The 20,394-nt window shown below is 35.1% G+C and overlaps 1 protein-coding gene across 1 annotated transcript; it reads left to right on the top strand.

Annotated features, from left to right (window-relative positions):
- The first annotated feature begins 2,884 nt into the window (after positions 1-2,884).
- MGST1 (microsomal glutathione S-transferase 1) lies at positions 2,885-18,841 on the top strand. Its single transcript, XM_011372943.2, has 4 exons — positions 2,885-3,085; positions 8,287-8,434; positions 10,596-10,693; positions 18,233-18,841. The coding sequence occupies exons 2-4, from the start codon at positions 8,309-8,311 to the stop codon at positions 18,477-18,479; spliced, it is 471 nt and encodes a 156-aa protein (XP_011371245.1). The 5' UTR covers positions 2,885-3,085; positions 8,287-8,308; the 3' UTR covers positions 18,480-18,841.
- The last annotated feature ends 1,553 nt before the right edge of the window (positions 18,842-20,394 follow it).

The following is a 20,394-nucleotide window of genomic DNA, read 5'->3' as shown; positions in this document are numbered from 1 at the left end:
TATTCATTTTCTTAATGATGCCTTTTGATGAGCAGATTTTAATTTTGACGAAGTCTAATTTGTCGATTTTTTTCTCTTACAGATAATGATTTTTGTGTCTGGTTTAAGAAATTTTTGCCTACTTCAAGGTCATGAATATATTTTCTTATACTTTCTTCTAGAAGTTTTATGGTGTTAGCCTTTAGGTCTAGGATCCATGTTGACTTAATTTGTATGTATGGTGTGAACTAGAGATTGAAGTTCACTTTTTTGCATATGACCATCCAGTTGTTTCATCTCCATTTATTAGAAACTTTTCTTTCTCCATTAAATTGCTTTGGCACCTGAGTCGGAAATTAATTGACCAATTAAGTGTGGTTCTAGACTCAATTCTATTCTTTTGACTTGTCTATCCTTTTGACTGTACCATATTCTCTGGATTAGCTGCATAAGTTTTCCCATGTTTTTAGTCCTGTCTCATTGTGGCTACTTTTACATACTGAAAAATTTAGGTTCAGAGTTTATTTTAGAAATCAGTACAACTTTCAAACTGCTCTAGATCTCAGAATGTCTACCTATAAAATAGGAAAAATAAGAATTCCCTTGTAGGGCTGTTGGGAGAGATAAACAATCTTAATATACTTTTTAAAAGTATGTTATAATTCTAAATAATAATTGTATGTTTAGAATGTTGCATATGTTTGTTTTACTTTTTGCTTTCCTTAATCTTAATACATATTCTAATGTATGTTTACTGAAATCTCCAAGAAGGGTATGCACCTTTGTTTCAGATTTTGGGGGCACCTAGTCTGTGGATTTAAGGACAAACAAAAATCTGAGATAACTAAAAGAAGTGATTCCTTCCCACTTACAGGAAATCTAGTCTAGTGAGGATGGCAATCTTTTCTGATATTTCTCTGTGTGTTTTTAAAAGGCAAGAGCTACTAGACTTCTAATGCTTTATTCTTCCAGACCTTTCTGATTTGATCTCCCTTTTCTTTGTTGTGGCAGTTACTCTTTGCTGAATGACCTTTGCTCTCCTTATCCCAAATCAATGAACTTTAAACTGTTCTAATATTTACTAGAAAATTACTTGTCCCAAAGATTTCCTTGCAGGCTTAAAACAGTGGCGAGAAGAAGAATTCAAAGTTTGAACCCTCCCCTTTACCCAAACTAAAACAAGCTGAATTAATAACTCTTTCTGTTCCTCACTCATTTAATAACATAATACAAAGATGTATAGAAAGCATAAATTCTTTCACAACCTTTTTCCTGTTATTGCCTTAGTTCTTACCCCAATTTTCATTCTGATTTCTACATTGAAGTCTTTTCTTTCTCAAGTTTAATGGCAACTTCTTACTTCTTTGGCTTTTGTGTTTACTAGATTGTAAACTCTTTGAGTAAAATTATTTTATTTTATTTATTTATCTTAGTTTCATACTTTAGCATCAAGCCAAGTGCCTTGTATTCATTTCATAAATATCCTTTGAATTAAATTTATTACAGTCAAGTGCTGATATTATATCAAAGACAGATATATATCACACAGGCAATAATTGTTCATGGTTTTTTGATAGCAGGAACTTAGTATTTATTCACTGATTAGTTAATTTTGAATACATTTTATAATTAGAGCATCAGATGAGTCAAGTGCTCTTTTCAAAAACATATTAGAATGTGAGAATTGCTCAACTGTAATTCTGTAGGTCAAATTATTTAAGTAATAGCTATATCTTTTCCTGTAAAGCAATCCATAAGATTTGGGTCATATCGCCTCATAAAAAATGAAAAGAGTCTTTTAAATGCTTGTAGTACTACACTCCAATGGCAAGAATTCAGAATAGAACTATCTCAAATTCTGTCCAGTTCCAGTTAGTGTTGTAGCCAGGTTCCAGTGTACTTTAACAAAATAGGTGACTAGTTTTCAAAAGATACAGACATGAAAATGAAGCATTTGTTTTCTGATGCTAGATTTCCCAATACTCTTACTGGTATGCTCATGTAAAAATTGTTCTCAGGCCTGTAATTAATTTCTGCTTCCTAGCACAAACTAGTCTTACTTCCCTTTTTTGTAGTAAATCCAAGACAGCTAGTCCTGGAAGCACCCCTTAAAGCCTAAAGGAGGTAAAATTAGGACTCCCAAACCCCCAAAATGACAACAAAAACAAAGAAGCATACTGCACCTAACAGGTGGCAATGTGTGAGAAGTATTACCAGGAGAACAGTAATGTAGATTGAAAACATAAATTCTTAAACATTTCTAGATAAAGTCATGGAAGCTAGAGCCATAAGTATTGTTGTGGGTTAGAAGGCTTGGAAATATCTCTAGCTATTGATATTAGAATAACTATGTCCACCTAAAATATTTCCTTAACTGTCCCCATAAAAACCATACTAACCTGCTTGTGTAATAAACTTTACCCAATATAACTTCTCCCAATTCCATTTTGGACTCAACATTAGGGGACACGATAAGGAAACAAGTTATCTGGGCTCACAGCTTTGGAAGGCTATCCGTCATCTTTACTAAATGTTTATATTGTGTCAGTGCCAGCCTTTGCCTTGCCACGGATGTATGGAAAATGAAGTTTAATGGAACATAATTTTATCAGTGATTGCTAATCATTTTTTTCCCTAGAGATTTAAATTTTCTATAAAGTTTTAAATACTTTCAAAGTTCAACGTTAAGATGTTTTTACATTGTTTCCAGCTAAATAAAAGTTAACCGCTTTTTCCTTGTTTTCCCACTCCCGTACTTAAAATGCATGCAGAGTTCCTCCTATACAATAGCTAACATCTCGGCCCCACCTAATAGGAGAAATGGCATTTAGGGAAGAATTGTTGCTATTGGCGCCAGATAGAGGGGTTCAAATACGGGAGCCGGTAGGCGTTATTTACTCCCGGAGACAAAACAATCAGACGATTTAGGGAAGGTGTTTGGAGGCTGGGAGTTGTTTCATAAACGCTGGAGAGCAAATTAACAGAAAATTAGTCAGTGTGGGTGGCGCCTTCGTCCCGCCCATTCCCGCGCTCTGTGAAAGTCCCCGCAGCGCCGAGAGCCTCCTGCCGGGACAGGTTTGCTTCTTCTCTCCTGCTGAGACCCAGGGTAAGTGCCTGGAGTGGATATGGAGGGGGAGAGTGCAGAGAGGGTGCCTGGCCAGAAGGGGAATGGTTGGTGGGGGCCGTAGGCTTGATAGGGCCCTGCCAGCTGGCAACTTTTTTTGCTCCATTTATCTGCTAAATGTTTGCTTTTCGGTCGATCATTTCCAAAAGGGAGTTGTGTGCCTGTATCCTTGTAGGTAAGTTTTGCCGTTGTCAAATTTCAGGAATGAAACTTGAGAGCTTAAGTCTTACCATGTTTGAGTGATGATCTACTCACTTTTTATTCTCAAGCCAAAGTAGCACCTACGTTGAAAGGGCCCCCTTGAACTTTTAGGGAATAAAAAGTACGTGCCATTTGTAGCAGTATATGAAGTCGCCTTAGTTTAAGCAACTTCTGTTCACCCTAAGGGTGTAAAATCCTGAAGCAGCTCTATTTCATGGTCAAATTGTCTTTTGCCTGCTGGGATGGGTTCCTCTTGGTTCACTTTGATACGCAGGAGAAATATTAGCAAGTTTAAAATAATAACAACAAAAACAATAACAAAGTGCAGGAGGACATGGATTAGACCCTGTGATCTAATGGCCAGTTGACTGGAAAGCTAAGGATAGAACTCCCTGGAAGGTTCTCCATCCCCAATCTGGAGTAGGAAGCCACGTGGAAGGAGTAAAAGAGAAGGGGACCTTCTGTGGTCCCCTCAGATATTATTTCTCTGGCAGGAGTGGAGATGTGAATGGAGAGAAGGGTGCTTGCAAGTCTTACATTTTCCTGTTTCCTTTGAAATACTTCCAAGGCCTCTTGGTAGTCCGGGCACCATGTGTATCCTCTTCCCTGTCTCTGCTTTCTCTCCAAGGGAGTGCCAAGCATTGTGTTGTATAGCCAGATGGAAACTTCCCCAGGCGCCCAGCTAACAGCCTTTAATCCAGTCAGGCCCAGAGTTCTCAGGGCCCTAGCCTGCTGTGAATATCAAGCAAGGCATACCTTTTGCATGCCCTGTGGATTTACATTCTGGGAATTAGGGTAGTTTGGACTTTGTGGTCCTCTGCTATTTCCCAAATAAGAGCATTGCATATGTTGACCATCTTTGATCATTTTTTAAAATGGCAGATTGGTCCAAATTTGAATATTGCTCTCTGTGGCAGACAAGTATAATTTTTCTAAGGGTTTGTTTTTGAGTGGAGTTTATGAAACACTGGGGCTGGAAAAGGAAGTCAGCATAGTCCCCTGGTAACCACCTCACCGCACAGCCCCCCAGAGCACCTGGGCTCCGAAGCATAGGAGGGCAAGTCTGCAGTCACCTCAGTCCATTCAGGAAATTCTAGAAACTCATAAACAACTACAAGGGCACTGTATTATCCTTTTTCCTTATCTCATGGGTAGTGTTCTTTTGGTTTCAGAAGATATAAAATTGCAGAGTCATGGCCTTAGGGATGGGTGCCAGGCTTTCTGTGTGTTTCACAATCTTGGCATAGAGAGGCCACCATAATTAAGAGAACTTTACTCTTTTTGGCCAAACGCCTGTAAAAACAAGAGGAAGATTCCTCAGTCGAGAGAGGGGTGGAGAAGGGGAGGGGAAGATAGGAATGAGAATGATTTTTGACAGAAAAAGGGCCTCCAGAACACCAGCCTTGATGCTGGGTAGCCTGCGAGTTAAACACTTGAGAAAACTGGGTTTCAATTTTGGTTCTTCCAGTGAATTTGGGTCAGATTACTCACTCTACCCTCTGGGCCTCAGTTTCCCTATGTGTTAAAGGAAGAGACAAATATTATTTGCTTTGACTATCATAGAGTATAGCAAATCGAGTGAGATAATTCAGAAGTATTTCGAAAACTCTAAAATTGTATCCTCAGTGCCTAGAACAGCACCAAAGTAAGAGCTTATTATTTATTTGCCAGGTACTTGTAGAACACTTACCAAGTCCTAGTGCTTTTCTAAGTACTTTACATTTACTCTTTTAATGCTCACAAGATTCCTGTGAGGTAGGAGGTATTATTAACCTCATTTTACAAGTCAGGTACATAAGTACCAGAGAAGTTAAATCTCAGATAGTAAGTGACAGAGTCAAGATCCAGCAGGACTTCTGTCTAGTTCCAGAATCTGTGTGTGCTCAACACTCTGCTCTTTGTCTTCTCAAAGGTAGTCGCCTCCACATTAGGAGACTGAGCCCTGCTCTCTGGCCAAACAGATTGAGATATTCTCTTATGCCGACCACTGATGGACAATAAAAGAAACAACACACTGTACATTGTAATAATTTATTTTCTATAATTAATAACCAAGTTTCATATTTTGCTCTGCTTACTTTTTTTTTTTTAAGGTTATTTCCAAGTCACTCCTAGAATATGCAAATCACCTCAAATTTTACCCTCCTAATTATTATTACTACTATACTGCTCTCTTCCCTCCTGGCGACTATTCCTGTGAAAGCTTTCAGTAATTTTGTTTTTTGAGTAGTGCCTAGCCATAATGCAGATTCAGAGCAACTTATCGACAAATCAGCTTTGAAAAAAAAAAGCCCAGGCCAGCATCGCCTTATTCTTTGCTATAAATGACTCTTATTTCTAAATGTCTTACCTTTATTCCTCCTCACCTGGCCCTCACATGTACTGGGAATAGAAGATGTTGGCTCCAGAGAGGTAGTTCATGGACCTGTAGCATGAGATATCAGAGGCCGTTTTGGCCCATCTTCTAAAACTACATGCCTGAGGAGTTAAGCCACATTTTAGGTGATTGAAAAACTCTCTTTCGGTGGGGTGCAATTTCAATGTATTGTTCACATTTAAAGGGAAAGCTTCTCACTGCCCTTTTCTAACTGCTGATATCTTTGTGTTCTTTTCCTACCAACACTTCTGGAAGTTTTTCTTCCTCTACATTTTCCATACCAATTTTCACTAAGGGAAAAACATTCTTCGGACTTTTATTTCATTGCTAAATAAATTTCGTTGTGCAAACATTAGTAGACACCTACAGAAACTGTTCCAGTTTTAAAATTATTGTTAAATAACAACACTTCCAACTCGATAAACATTTCCTAAATTTTTATTTTTTAAATTAACATCCTCGCTATTTCTTCAGATCTCTATCCAGAGGCATAGAACTTAGGGATCCCTTATTAAGCTAATTACTTTACATGAGCTCCGAAGGACAGAACAGCTTGTTCGTGACTTTCACCCCCTCAGTACTAGGACAAGTGCAGATACATGAAATGGTACTGAAAGTGTTATCTTGCACAGAGTCTTAACTAACGCACTGTGCTTTCTAGACTCAGTAGTGGGGTCTTGAAATTAATTCACCCTGTGGGGATGAATTAATTTGTTATCGTGTATTTTGTTTTTTAAATTAGGCTACATCATTTCTGTTTGCCTAAATCTAAGGAGTACACTTTTGGCCTACCCTTTAAAATAAGAGTTACGCCGGAAGCTTTGGTGCTTTGATCTGCAGAATGGGAATAATAATACCTACCTCATAGCATAATTGGAAGAGGATAGAAGGCAACAGTTGTAAAGGGTACCAGCAGTGTCAGTCTCAGAGTATGTATTTAATCCATGTTAGTCGAATTAGAATTAAGCAGTTTTCAGTCTCTTAAAGACAGGGCAATGTGGTTAGTGTATGAGATATGAGCTCAGAGACGTCAGTTTGTGTCCCAGGTTGGCTGCTTAACATCTCTATTTCCCATTTTCTTCATCTGTAAAATGGATCTAGTCATGAGGATTATAATATTATGAAGATCATGTAAGGCAATGCACATAAAGTACATAGCATAGTTGGATATGTGGTCAATTTTTATAAAATTAAATATATATGTATATGTATGTGGTTTATATCATATTCAACAGCAGCACATCGACAACTATATGACCAGTAACAGAGAATAGAAAAATATGTAGATTTATAGATTATTGGAAGATATATAAAATGATTAGAATTTGATAGATGTCGGTCTTATAAGATGGCATGCAGAGGCTGAGTTTTAAAGGCAGGAGTGAACATTGTCTGGAATAGAGCACTCCATGCTTAGCAGGTTAAATAGTGTTTAAATTTGGGTATGAGAAAAGATGCGTGTTTCTGTGGAAGGTATAGAAGAAGCAGAAAATAGGGCTGATGATAGAACAAGAAGAGGTTAAAAAGTGTGATGACTGGATAATGCAGAGTTTAAATTTTAAGATTTACCCGAAATTCTTACCCACTTTAACTTCGGTGTCTGTGGCCTTAGCTTTCCCCCTGAGCACCGTCCCAATTATACGTCCAACTCTAGGCTAAGATGGTTACATTCAGTTTACTCTTGACAGTTTTCAAATGGAAGTAGATATGGCATGTGAAGTAACCTCAAGAGTTATGTAAAGTTAATCCTCTTTCCCTTATTTCTTCTATGAAAGTACCATAAATGCCACTTTTTTACCTTGCATTTGCAAGCCTGTTATTTTGTTTCCATTATCCTTCTCCTTCACTTGCATTGATGTTAGTGATGACTATGGTCATGGTGATAGTGATGATCATGATAAGGACATAATAAACTTTATCAAGGGTTTTTTTACGGGCCAGTTGCTGTGCTAAGTATATTCCAAGCATTATCTCAATTTAATCCTAACAACAACCTAATAATTTAGGAGTTATTACTAGTCATATTTTATAAATGAAGAATTTTAGCCTCAGAGAGGCCAAATCTCTCAATCAGAATAACCAAATGGTGGGACCAGAATTCATATCCTGGAGCCTGAGATCTTGAATTCTGCTGAAATGATAAAAAGCTGTAAGAATGGTTCTCAAGCGGGACATGTATTAGAAGTTAGGCATTGCTAATGAAACATTAATAGTACTACTATGTACATGGTTTGATGTTTCTAAAGCATTCAGTCCATGAATTCTGATCTTTTGTGTTCAACTTGCAGTTCATCTTGATGTAAAAATATGATATTAGTCTATCTTTACAGCATTTTGCCTAATTTTTCTGGTAATACCCACTTCATTTTTGTTTTCTCTCTACTTCTTTGATGTCTCAAGCTTAATGACATAGAACTAGATATAAAACACAATTCTGTTTATTTTGAAATTTTAGAAAACAAAATGATTATTTCTTCTCTGAATAACCCAAGATATTTTAAAGAATAGGATGACTAATGCTGGATTATAAGCACACCAAGTGACCCTTAAGTTATTTGGAATATTTATGTCTGCTTTTTCTTATCTTGTCTATAATCTTTTTAAGATTCCAGATCAAAATTGAAAAAATGGTTGATCTCACCCAGCTAATGGAAAATGAGGTATTCATGTCCTTTGCCTCCTATACAACGATTATGCTTTCAAAAATGATGTTTATGAGCATTGTAACTGGATTCTACAGAATGACAAGAAAGGTAAGAAATTTGGAGGATATATTTTCTTTTAAGAATTGAAATTCTGAAAAGCAATTTTCTTTATTTTTTCTCTTTTTTCGTAAAGTCCAGTGGCACATAGTATAATGCGGCGAATGTAGTATGCAGTCATTAGGTATAGATGGTTTTGATATATTTATGGAACGGGTGCTTTCCCCTAGAAACTGGTAAATGTTTTTTTCGTTGTGGATTTTACCTTTTGTCATGCTGCTTAGCATATGAGATTTCTGGAGTATCAAAGTTTTCAAGGAAAGTTTCTGTGATTTTGAAGTTAATTTGCCAACTAGAGTTTAGAAAATAGTCATTTTCTAGACATGTAAGTTGTGTTTTCTTCTCTATTACAGTTCAAGGATATGTCTCTGGGGACACAATAATAGTTCTTATTCCCATAGGAGAGCTCTTTATGGGACAAAGCATTTAAATTTTGTGTAGTTCTGAATTCTTAGGTGGATAATATTGCTACCCGGTATTATAAGAATGATTAAATAATGATAATAATAATAAACTGGCAACATGCGGAAGGTGGTAGGGAGATTTTGGAGCACATATCTTGTATTTAAATAGGGTTTACCATACGGTCAGGGGAGTTGAGTGAGCAAAGCTACCTTGATAAAATTAAAAGCTACCTTGATAAAGTGGTCCCTGTGCCTATTTAGCAACTTCCTCCTGATATTCACCTGTTCCTCTCTTAGTGCCTGTCCTGAGAACCTTGCTTTTATCTAGAGGTCACAGTCTTCCTTAAGGTATTTCCTAGCTACTGTCTTGAGGTATAATTTCTTTCCCAAGGATTTTTTCATGTTAATGGAGACACACACCCACTTGTTTAAATCTCCGTTGGGGCAAGGTGTTAGAAACTGCAGGCTATAAAGTAGCTGCCTACCACCAGGTCCACACTGTCCTCCAGAAATAGTGGCACCATGAAATGTACCCTGTCTTATCAGAAAAGGAGAACGGAATTCACATTTGTGGACTCCCAGTGATATGTACCAGGAGCCATGATAGTTTTTATATGTATCAGATCATGGAATCATTTTTCATAATCGTTACTCTTATCCTGTGAGATCATCATAAATTAGCCCATTTTATAGCCGAGGAACTGAAAGTCAGAGGAGTAAAGCAACTTACCCAGGGTTTCACGTCAGTAAAGGGTGAGACATATTTAAATTCATATTTGCTTAAACTCAAATCTCATGCACTTTCCACTGTAATATATTTATTTATTTATTAAAAATATATTTATTGGAGATCTAGTGTGTGCTAGGCATTTATTTAGGAATAAAACAGGCAGACTAGACCTCAAGTCTGTATCACATTCCTGCCCATTGGTTCTCATCAACATCTTTATCTGGAATAAATACCCATATCATATTAAGAAAAATATTATAATATTTATGAAATTTCTGAGCTTACATTATGGCTAATTTTGTAGTTCATGTTTTTATTTATTAATGTATAAATTATTAAATAGTGGAACATATTTAAATATTTTTTAAGTGCACGTTTCAAGTACCAAGGGATGGGGAAATCATTTCAAACAGCATAATAATTATAGAAAGGAAAACATGAACATAGCCCTAGAATGTGTAGTTGGTACATATAGGAATGTAATTCAACTTCTTATACTTCATTATATTATTCAACCCAAAGTTTTAGTTAATTCAGAAAAAGAAAAGAGATCCACATATTCTAACAAAATACAAAATACAATTCCTGCCCCTCACTCTTTTATGCATCTAATGTTCTTAGCAAGTAAACTTATGACTTTCAGATGAGCCAATCAGTTGGAAACGTTCGTACCCTTGAGAGAAGGTACGTTAACATCACTATGAAAAAAATGCCAGTGCACCAAAATGATAGTCAATGATGACTTAAAATTATGACCTCTTTTCCATTTTGCTTCTTTTTACTATTTTTATACATTGGTTTTTATTTAAGTTCTTATTTATGCTTCTCTTTTAAAAAACATTTTGCACTGTTAATAAAAATTCAGATTTAAACTATGTTTGATCTGTTACTCCAAGTTTTCTTTCTATAAGGACCATCCTGGATGCTTGTATTTCTTCTGTTAAAATGGAAATAATTTAGATAGAGCACTCTGATGTAATTTGGTGTTTGAAAGATTTTTCCTTTGTATTTGAACTAGGTTTTTACCAACCCAGAAGACACTGTAGTCTTTGGGGGAAAAGGAGAAAATGCCAAGAAGTATCTTCGGACAGATGACGACGTGGAACGTGTACGAAGGTAAATTCACTCTTGAAATTATTTACTTGATCTAAGAATTTTGGTTAAGACATTCAAGTATTGGGGTATTGAAGAAGAAGGGGGAAAAGTCAGTCATCTTGTCTGATCCATATCATAATTACAGAAAATTAGGGATTTAGAAGTCTCCAACTATCACTGCAATTGCACATATTGCCAATTTTACTATACTTTCAGGTGGACCTTGTTGGAGTTAATGACTTTGTGTGTGTGTGTGTGTGTGTGTGTGTGTGTGTGTGTGTGTATATGTGTATATATATATATACACATATATATGTGTATACACACATATATACACACATATATATGTGTATACACACATATATATGTGTATATATATATACATATATACACACACACACACACACACACACACACACACATATATATATATATATATATAGCAACTAATGACGAGTAGGAAATAAAATGAAAATGGTAGATTCTTGCAATTTTGTCATCTTTCTCCAGAGGTGAAAGGCTGGATATATTTGCATAAGATTCAAAATATGAATGTGGTAAGTCTCTCTATCTTCTCTGTCTCCCTCTCTCTCTCCTTTGTAGATATTATGTTTAATGTACTGAGAATTTAATGAACAATGAAAAGTAATGAGCCAAGATATCATCTACAGAGCTTCCTAACAATACAATTAATATACTTATTTTAAAAGCACATTGAATTTTATTCTGGAGGTATATTTCTTAATTCTTGTTGTAGAGTCAGGTAGATTGCAAAAAAAATTTTTCAGCTTCAGTAAGGTATAATCGACAGATAAATTGTAAGACATTTAAAGAGTACAACATCATGAGTTGATATACATATCCATTGTGAAAGGATTCCTCCCCTCAAATTAATTAATGCATTCATCACCTCACATATTTATGCCCTCCTTTTTTTTTTTTTTTTTGTGAGAACATTTAAGTTCTATTTTCTTAGCAAATTTCAATTATGCAATACAGCGTTATCAATTATACATTAGATCCTCGGACCTTATTTATCTTATAACTGAAAATTTGTATACTTTTACCAAACTCCTTTTACTTCCCCCTCTTCCCAGCCCCTGGCAACTTTTCTACTTTTCTATTTCTATAAGTTTGACTTTTTTTTCTTTAGATTTTCCTGTATAACTGGCTTATTTCACTTAGCATACTGCTCTTCAGGTTTACCCATGTTGTTGCCAATGACAGGATTTCCTTTTTTAAGGCTGAATAATATTTCACTGTATGTATATCCACATTTTCTTTATCCATTCATCCATTGCTGGACACGAGTTCTTTCCATACCTTGGCTAGGATGAATAATGCTAAAGTGAACATGAGAATGAATACACACATCTCTTCACAACAATGCTTTCTTTTCCCTTCGTTATATACCCAGACGTGGGATTGCTGGATCATAGCAATTAAAAATAGTTCTAGTTTTTAATTTCTTGAAGAACCTCTATACTGTTTTCCAGAGTGGCTGTACCACTCCCCAAAAAGTGTATAAGAATTCCTTTTTCTCCACATCCTTGCCAGCATTTATCTCTTGTCTTTTTAATAATAATCATTCTAACATGTGAGGTGATAACTCATTGTGGTTTTGATTTGCATTTCCTTGATAATTAGCAATGTTGAGCACCTTTTTATGTACCTGTTGGCCATTTGTATGTCTTCTTTTTAAAAAGTCTGTTCATGTCCTTTATTGTTTGTTTTGCCTTTGCTTTTTGTGTCAAATCTGAAAAATCATTGCCAAGACCTATGTCTTCTTCTAGGATTTTTTCGTTGCCAGTCTTACGTGCAAGTCTTTAATCCATTTTGAGCTGATTTTGATGTATAGTATAAGATAAGGTCAAGTTTCATTCTTTTACCTTTGGAAATCCAATTTTCCCAACATCATTTATTAAATGGAAGCCTCGTTGGCTATCAGGGCCAGGTGATCCAGGGACCTATCACTTGTACTGCAGCTATAAAAACTGAGGCACAGCTGTGTGCATAAGCTCCCTCCATGAAGATACTGGTGACTTAGAGTGGGCTAAAGGCAAGAGAGATATCTATCTGCGGGCTTTCCCATTTCTGGGAAGAATCAAAGCCAGTCCTTAGATGAATGCTGAATTGGGAGCCTCAGGTAGGAGCTTTTAAAGTATGCAGCTGGATTTCTTTTAGGGAAATACTGGAAAATGGGCATTTTTATCTCTTCCTTCTGTGCTGAGCCCCATGGAATAGCCAGTTAAGAACTTCTTTGTTCACTATAGTTCGGTGGGACTCAAATGAAAACACTGTTGGCTACCAGACCCAGGTCATGGGGGACCCATCCTTCAAGTGGCAGTGAAAAAGCTGAGGCCCAGACTAGTGTACAAGCTCCTTTCAGGGAGACACAGAAGACTTGGAGTAGGCTACAGGGAAATGGCAGGGATGTGTATATGCCAGTTTCCCCAGTCTGAGGAGGATTACAGCCAGGTCATAAAATGTGCAAAATTACAAACCTGACCCTCAAGCAGCTGCTTTCAAAGTATGCAGATGGAACTTTTTCAGGAAAGATAGGAGATGGGCAATTTTGCTAGCTCCTTTGGCACTAAATCCTGGGGTGATTGCTGTAGTGAGTACTTATGTGGCTGTTAACACTGCTCCTTTGTTTATTATAGACTCGTGAGTCTCATGGATACAAGCTTCATTGGCTTTCACAGCTAGATGCTTTAGGGGCCCATCCTTCAAGTGGCAGTCTTAGAAGCTGGAGTGCTAAATGTGGGTCCAAACCCTTTACTCCTTAGGAAGAAGCTGGGATTTGAGAGTTCCCTCCCGATTGTATGGAATCGTGCCAGGGGGTGAGATTCATGGTGAAGATGTATCTCAGTCTTTCCTACCCATTTTGGTGTGGGTATTTTTTTAATTCACTCAGTATGTAGGAGTTGCTCTTCTAGTCTCTGGATTTATTTCAGAGGTAACTTTTTCATACGTAGCTGTACATTCAGTGTGTTTGTGGGAAGAAGGGAATTCAGAAGCCTCTTATGCTGCCATCTTGGTTGACCCTCCTGCAAAATTTTATATTGTGGTTGTGTTGCCAATCCATTAGTTTCCTTTCTCTAGCATGTGAAACATGAAAGTTATATACCATCTTCTCATTTAGTATTTCCTAATGGTCATCCAAATTGGTAAAATTCTAGGCACATTTCAAGGAATAAAGAAAATTATATAGATTTAACAAAATAATGAAGTTTGTCCAGCCATACTTAAATGTACAGATATTTAATTTCGTGATACAGGATTAAAACAGGAATCATCATGAGCATATTTGACTATACTTCCTCAGTTTGGTGAGTAAGAATAGAGAGTGAAATGGAGACTGAAAGAAATGAGTTTTACTTCTGCGATTCAGGTATCAGCTGGAGTCTCCAGTCCCTTTAGGATCTAGATCATATTTGCATTATCCCTTTTTCAATTCCCTATGAAATTTTAAAACCTCTCCCAAGATTTCTGCAGATTCCTTTATGGTAAAAATTCTCGAGATTAACTCTCAATCTGGGTTCCTGCATTTGTGCATGTTTCTATTTTCTGAATATTATTAGGCTGATGTAGACTTGGCCCTTTCCTCAATTTTCTTAACAAATCAACTAAAAAATGTGGATAGAAATAGACTTGAATAAATTGAGGTGCAGAGGAGTTTGCAGTATAGCAACACAAACATTTCAAGTTGTATGTTAGACCTTTGTGCTCTGACAGTGTCCTTCAGCATCCACTCTCTGCGACGTTGCACTGTACCTTCTTCACCTCAATTAATGCCCAACATTATACCATTTTGTATGCTCTTCTCTTGCTCAATGTACTTTTCTGCCCTTCCAGTACTAAAATCAAATTCAAACTTTTTGCTTATGCAAAAAAAGTTTACCCCCAAGTTATTTATCAAGCATGAATATGTTTTTTCCCAGGAAAGCTATGCTAGATAGAATAAAATTTTAACTTTTGCTTCACTTAATTTTATATTTGTTAATTCAGTATTCCTACAGGATAAATTGGTCCATGTTGAAAATGGGTTGTGCCAAGAATATGGATCTAAAATAGTTTCAGGATGAAGAATCAATGTGAAAATCAGAGGAAAAATTACAGGTGTTATGATGAAAAAAAATAAAAATTAAGAAAAGGCTAATAAAGCTTCGTGAAGCTACAAAAACTACTAAAGAGACATCAAGCATTTAAATCTTTATCTTGTCCTTTTTATGCATCCTGCCTAGAACAAACAATCACATACATGATGCTAACCATGAACCTATACTAACAAAGTTGCCCAGGACTTGAAAGTAATAACAATAGATGCTCAATAGCATCAGTAAGATTGGATGGGAGATCCAAGTAAGTTTCACGTGTGAAAGCTTAACAAAAAGTATTTTGTTGGGGGATTAAAAATTCTTTCCCATTCTTCCTTCCTGCTCCCTACTTCCATCCCTATGCCTGTGGAATTATAGTTGTAGAGGAAAATACCATTATCTAAGCTGATCTTCTAGTCGGGTTGTGAACAACAGATACATTTTAATGAAATAACTGACCATAGTTGTGGAATTAGTGTCCTTGAGAAAGTACCGCAACTGTGTGCACAGCATCCCCTGGATCAGACACTGGCTTTTTAGTGTGGCAAGAGAGAAAAGAATCTAAAAACAAAGTGTCCAGTTTCCAATTAGGTTTTTTGAGACGTTATTGGTCCTATCAAATGTTGCAAACAACAGCTCACTTTTGGATACTTTTCAGAGAGAGTTTTCAGTATATCCCCTTTTCACTTTTAGCCTAGACCGTTAAAAAAATTTTTTTTTAAATTACTTCAACATGTAATTGTAAAGCTGTTTCCATTAGCATATTCTGTGGCAGGGATTGAATGGGGCTACAAGTGAAATGAAACATATGCTTTCGGGTATGCAATATTGAGAAAATTAATACATACACATATGGAACAATTAATTAAGCACATAAAGTAATACGTGTTGAAATGTCAAGATAAGTGGCCTAAAGTAAATTATTTATGTTCTGGACAGACAGAAATCACTGATAATTAGAAGACATTTTACATATGTATTTATTTAATTTTATCTTACCTTGTTTTAGAAAGAATTCAAGGTCACATACATTCAATATAACAAAATAGAATTCGGAGGACCAAAACAAATACCTTTGGTGTAACTGGTGCAACAGGATCTTCTTTAGTAGAAAATGAATAAATATGAATAAACTACTGCAAACAATAACAACAACAAATAGTAGTGATAGTGGTGTTCATTAAGCATGCAGTATGTCATAATATATATATATTTTTTTTGCTAAAAGGGTAACAAATCAAGTATTTTTCATCTTGAAATATGTATCAGTAGCTGGTAAACACTATCAAAATCTCAATTTCCACTCTAGATTCAAAAGCAATTTTTAATTCAGGAGGCTTAAGCAAGAACATCAGATTTAGAAATTTAGCACTTAAAAAAACCCATCAAATCAATAATAGACGTGCCTTGTCTTCACAGTCCTAGCCAGAGAAACCAAGGTGCCATGAATTGGAAGAAAACTTGTGGCTAAACCATGCTTTTTGTTTTCTTCTAGCTATGACATAAACAGAAAATTTAAGAAACATCTTCCTATTGACTATCATTTTTGTGTGTACTTTCTACTTTACTCCTTCACTCAGCTAATTCCTTTTGTAATTTGAGGATAGACTGGCTAAAATCTTACCCAAATTTGAAAGACTAGTTATGTTTTCTGTTACTTGGATGTTGAGAGCATGAGATTCTATTTTTTTTAATTAAATATATTGGAGTAATATTGGTTAAAAAAATTATATAGGTTTCAAGTGTACAATTCTATAATACATCATCTATATATTGCATTGTGTGTTCCCCACCCAAAGTGTAGGGAACACACAATGCAATGCAAAGTGTTACCTGTCTGTAACTATGTATTTGACCCGCTTTACCATTTTCTACATCCCACCACCCCCCTTTCCCTCTATTATTTGTGTCTATGAGTTTTTGTTTGTCTTCTTTATTCATTTGTTGCTTTCAAGTTTATATCACACATATGAGTGAAATCATATGGTTCTTGACTTTTTCCATCTGACTTATTTTGTTTCGCATGATATTCTCATGGTCTGTCCATGTATTGCAAATGGCAGTATTTCATCTTTTCTTATGGCTGAGTAGTATCCCGTTGTACTACAACTTCTTTATCCAATCATCTATCGAAGGATACTTCGGTTGTTTCCATGTCCTGGCCACAGCGAATACTGCTGCAATGAACATAGGGTTATATATATCTTTATGAATAAATTTTTTCAAATTTTTCAGGTAGATACCCAGAAGAGATTTTTCTGGATCATATGGTAATTCTATTCTTAATTTTTTGATGAACCCTCATACTCTTCTCCATAGTGGTTGTGCCAATTTTCCATTCCCACCAGCTGTGTATGAGGGCTCCTTTTTCTCCACAACTTTTCCAACACTTGTTATTACTTGTCTTATTTATAATAGCCATTCTAACAGTTTAAGGTAATATCTCATTGTGGTTTTGATTTGCATTTCTGTAATAATTAGTGAAGTTGATCATCTTTTCATATATCTGTTGGCCATCTGTATGTCTTCTTGGGAGAAATGTCTGTTCAGGTCCTCTGCCCATTTTTCAATTGGATTTTGTTGTTGTTGTTGTTGTTGTTGTTGTTGTTGTTGTTGTTGAGCTGTATGAGTTCTTTATATATTCTGGATATTGGCTCCTTATCGGAGATGTTTGCAAATATCTTCTCCCGTTTGGTTGGTTGCCTCTTTGTTTTGTTAATGGTTTCATTTGCTATGCAGAAGCTTTTCAGTTTGCTATAGTTCATTCTTTTTTTTTGCTTTTACTTCCCTTACCTTTAAGGTCAAATTCATAAAATCCTCTCTAAAACCAAGGTCCGTAAGTTTAGTACTTGTTTTTTTTCTATATATTTTATTGTTTTAGGTCTTATAACTAGGCCTTTGATCCATTTTGAGTTAATTTTTGTGTATGGTAGCAAATAGCAGTCTAGTTTCATTCTTTCTGCATGTGGTTTTCCAGTTTTCCCAGCACCAGTTATTGATATTAGATTGGTAAATTAATTCTTGGCAACCCGTGGTTTGGGTGAATTTGCAGACTAGCAGAAATGAGGACAGAGTCCTAAGAAAGATCATAACCAAAAGGATTTTCTTCCTTTGCAGGGAAGAGTTTTTATAAGACTCTTGAATTGTTATTTTATGAACTCTGGAAGAAAAGTATTTCATATTTATTATATTGATGCAGTTTTAATATTCTTGAAAGTGCAAAATACCTTCTCTCTTGTATGTTGAAGTACACTAAAAATAAAAAAGAAACAAAAATAAGAAGACATTCTAAATAGAAGTCAAGTTGGTAAGAAAGCAAGGCAATTTGAGAGAAGTAAAATAAGTCTGTCTTTAAATTTTTAAGATCCATTAACACTTATATTTAGTTTTAGAAGAGAAGGAAAAATGAATATATTTCTGATTTTAAAATTAGTGTTTTACTAGTCATCTTTTTCCACAGGGCGCACCTGAATGACCTTGAAAATATCGTGCCATTTTTTGGTATCGGCCTCCTATATTCCTTGAGTGATCCAGATCTCTCTACAGCCATCCTGCACTTCAGGCTCTTTCTTGGAGCACGGATCTATCATACAGTTGCATATTTGTTACCTCTTCCCCAGCCAAATCGTGCTTTTTCTTTTTTTGTTGGATATGGAGTTACTTTGTCGATGGCTTACAGATTGCTGAAGAGCAGATTGTACCTGTAAGGAGAATTATACAACTCATTATCTAATTAGGTTCTAAGAATTCTGTACTTTCAATTTATAATGAATACTTTTAAGATTTTAAGTGGGAGGAAACAGAGAAATTAAGATGGGGAATACCTAGTCTGAATATGAATATCAACAGAATTCTTTATTTTTATGTTATACTTGCACTAGAAATGAAAAATAATTCTTAAGTCTTTTGTCTTATTCTTAAAGTACTTTGTTGTAAATTTTGATTATAATTTGTAACATTCGTTCAACATTTTATATTTTAAATCTATAAAAAGAGGGAGTGCACGTATGAGAAACCTATATTTCGATATTGCTGAAATAAGCATATGAAATAAAGAATTTAAAGAATAGTTTTATTTGGTTTTCTTTTTCCCAACTTGTATTTTGAAAAGGTTTAAAGCTATAGAAAAGTGGAAAGTTCTACAGTGAACCTTTATATATCTTTCACCTAGAGTTAGCAGTTGTTAACATTTTGCCATATTTGCTTTAGCTCTATCACTCAATGTTTTTTCTGAAAAATTTGAAGGTAAGTTTTAGATATCAATATAGTTCAGTCCAAAGTACTTCAACATGTGTCTCCTATCAACAAGATAGTCTCTAAATAACCACAATACCATTATCACACCCAAGAAATTTAACATTAATACAAAAATATTATTTAATATATATAATTTATATTTAAATTTCCCCAATTTTCTTAATAATGTCTTTTACAATTGCTTTATTTTTGATCCAAGAATCAAACAAGGACCACACAAGCCTTTTGTTATCATTTCTATTTAGTTTTCAGTAAAATCAAAGAATACTTTAACTTTTTTTTCCATTTTTTTTCTTTTTCAATTTTTTACCTTTATGACCTTCACATGTTTTTGAGGAGTAAAGGCTGGTTGTTTCACAGAATTACTATTAATCTGGTTTTGTTTTGTCTATTATTTTCTCATTCTTAGATTAAGATTAAACATTTTTGATGATGTAGTATCACATTACAACACATCAATAGGCATATGATGTCAGTTTGTCCTATTATTGGTGATGTTAAATTTGATAAGTTTAGTAGGGTAGTACCATCCATATTTATCCATTGTAAAGGTACCGTTTTTATCTTCATAATCATATGTGAGGTGATAAATTGAGACTTTGTAGAAATCCTGTTCTACAAACTTTGACCTCATAGATTTAGCATCTAATGATGTTCAGTTGGTTTCTGCATAAAAATATAGACATATAAACATAAATTTATAAAATATATATAAATATACAAACTCATAAACACATATAAGTCCAAATTTAGATATTTTTGACTTAAGTAGAATTGTGCACTTAAACCTTTATCAAAAAAATGAACTTTTAAATATCAATACTTTTCTTGTACTTGCCTTCCAATTATAGTATTAATTTTTCCTTCTAGCTCTTGATTAGTCAATTTTAAATACATATTTCTTAAATAATGCTTTTAGTGGTTCTCATAATTGTTCATTTAGGTTCACCACACAAGAAAGAAGGCATTATGTAATATTTTAGTTTCAATTGACTATCAAGAATTCTGTACAAATTTCTCTTCACTTCTTTTCATAATGTTAAAAGCAGCTTGGCATATCATATTCAGGAAATCTTTACGGTGTAATTAATGGTAAAGACCATGAGGTCAGAATCGAAAAGTTCAAAATTAGAGGATTGGATATTCTTTCATAAATAAACTCTATTTTTCTCCTGTGCCCCCTTCCCCGACTGCCACCCCTGCTATCTGGATTAGAGCAACTTAATTACCCTGTCTGATCTATAGTTTTTCTCATTTTGTGATGTTTTTTGAAGGTAAAATGATCTATGCATGTGAAGCCCATGATAAATACTTTCTAAACAATTGTCTTCTCCACATGTAAATTATTTGAATAATGTAACAATA

This window comes from Pteropus vampyrus, unplaced genomic scaffold, assembly GCF_000151845.1.
Source record: "Pteropus vampyrus isolate Shadow unplaced genomic scaffold, Pvam_2.0 Scaffold216, whole genome shotgun sequence".
NCBI classification, from domain to species: Eukaryota; Metazoa; Chordata; class Mammalia; order Chiroptera; family Pteropodidae; genus Pteropus; species Pteropus vampyrus.
This window is presented reverse-complemented; position numbering and strand designations above follow the sequence as displayed.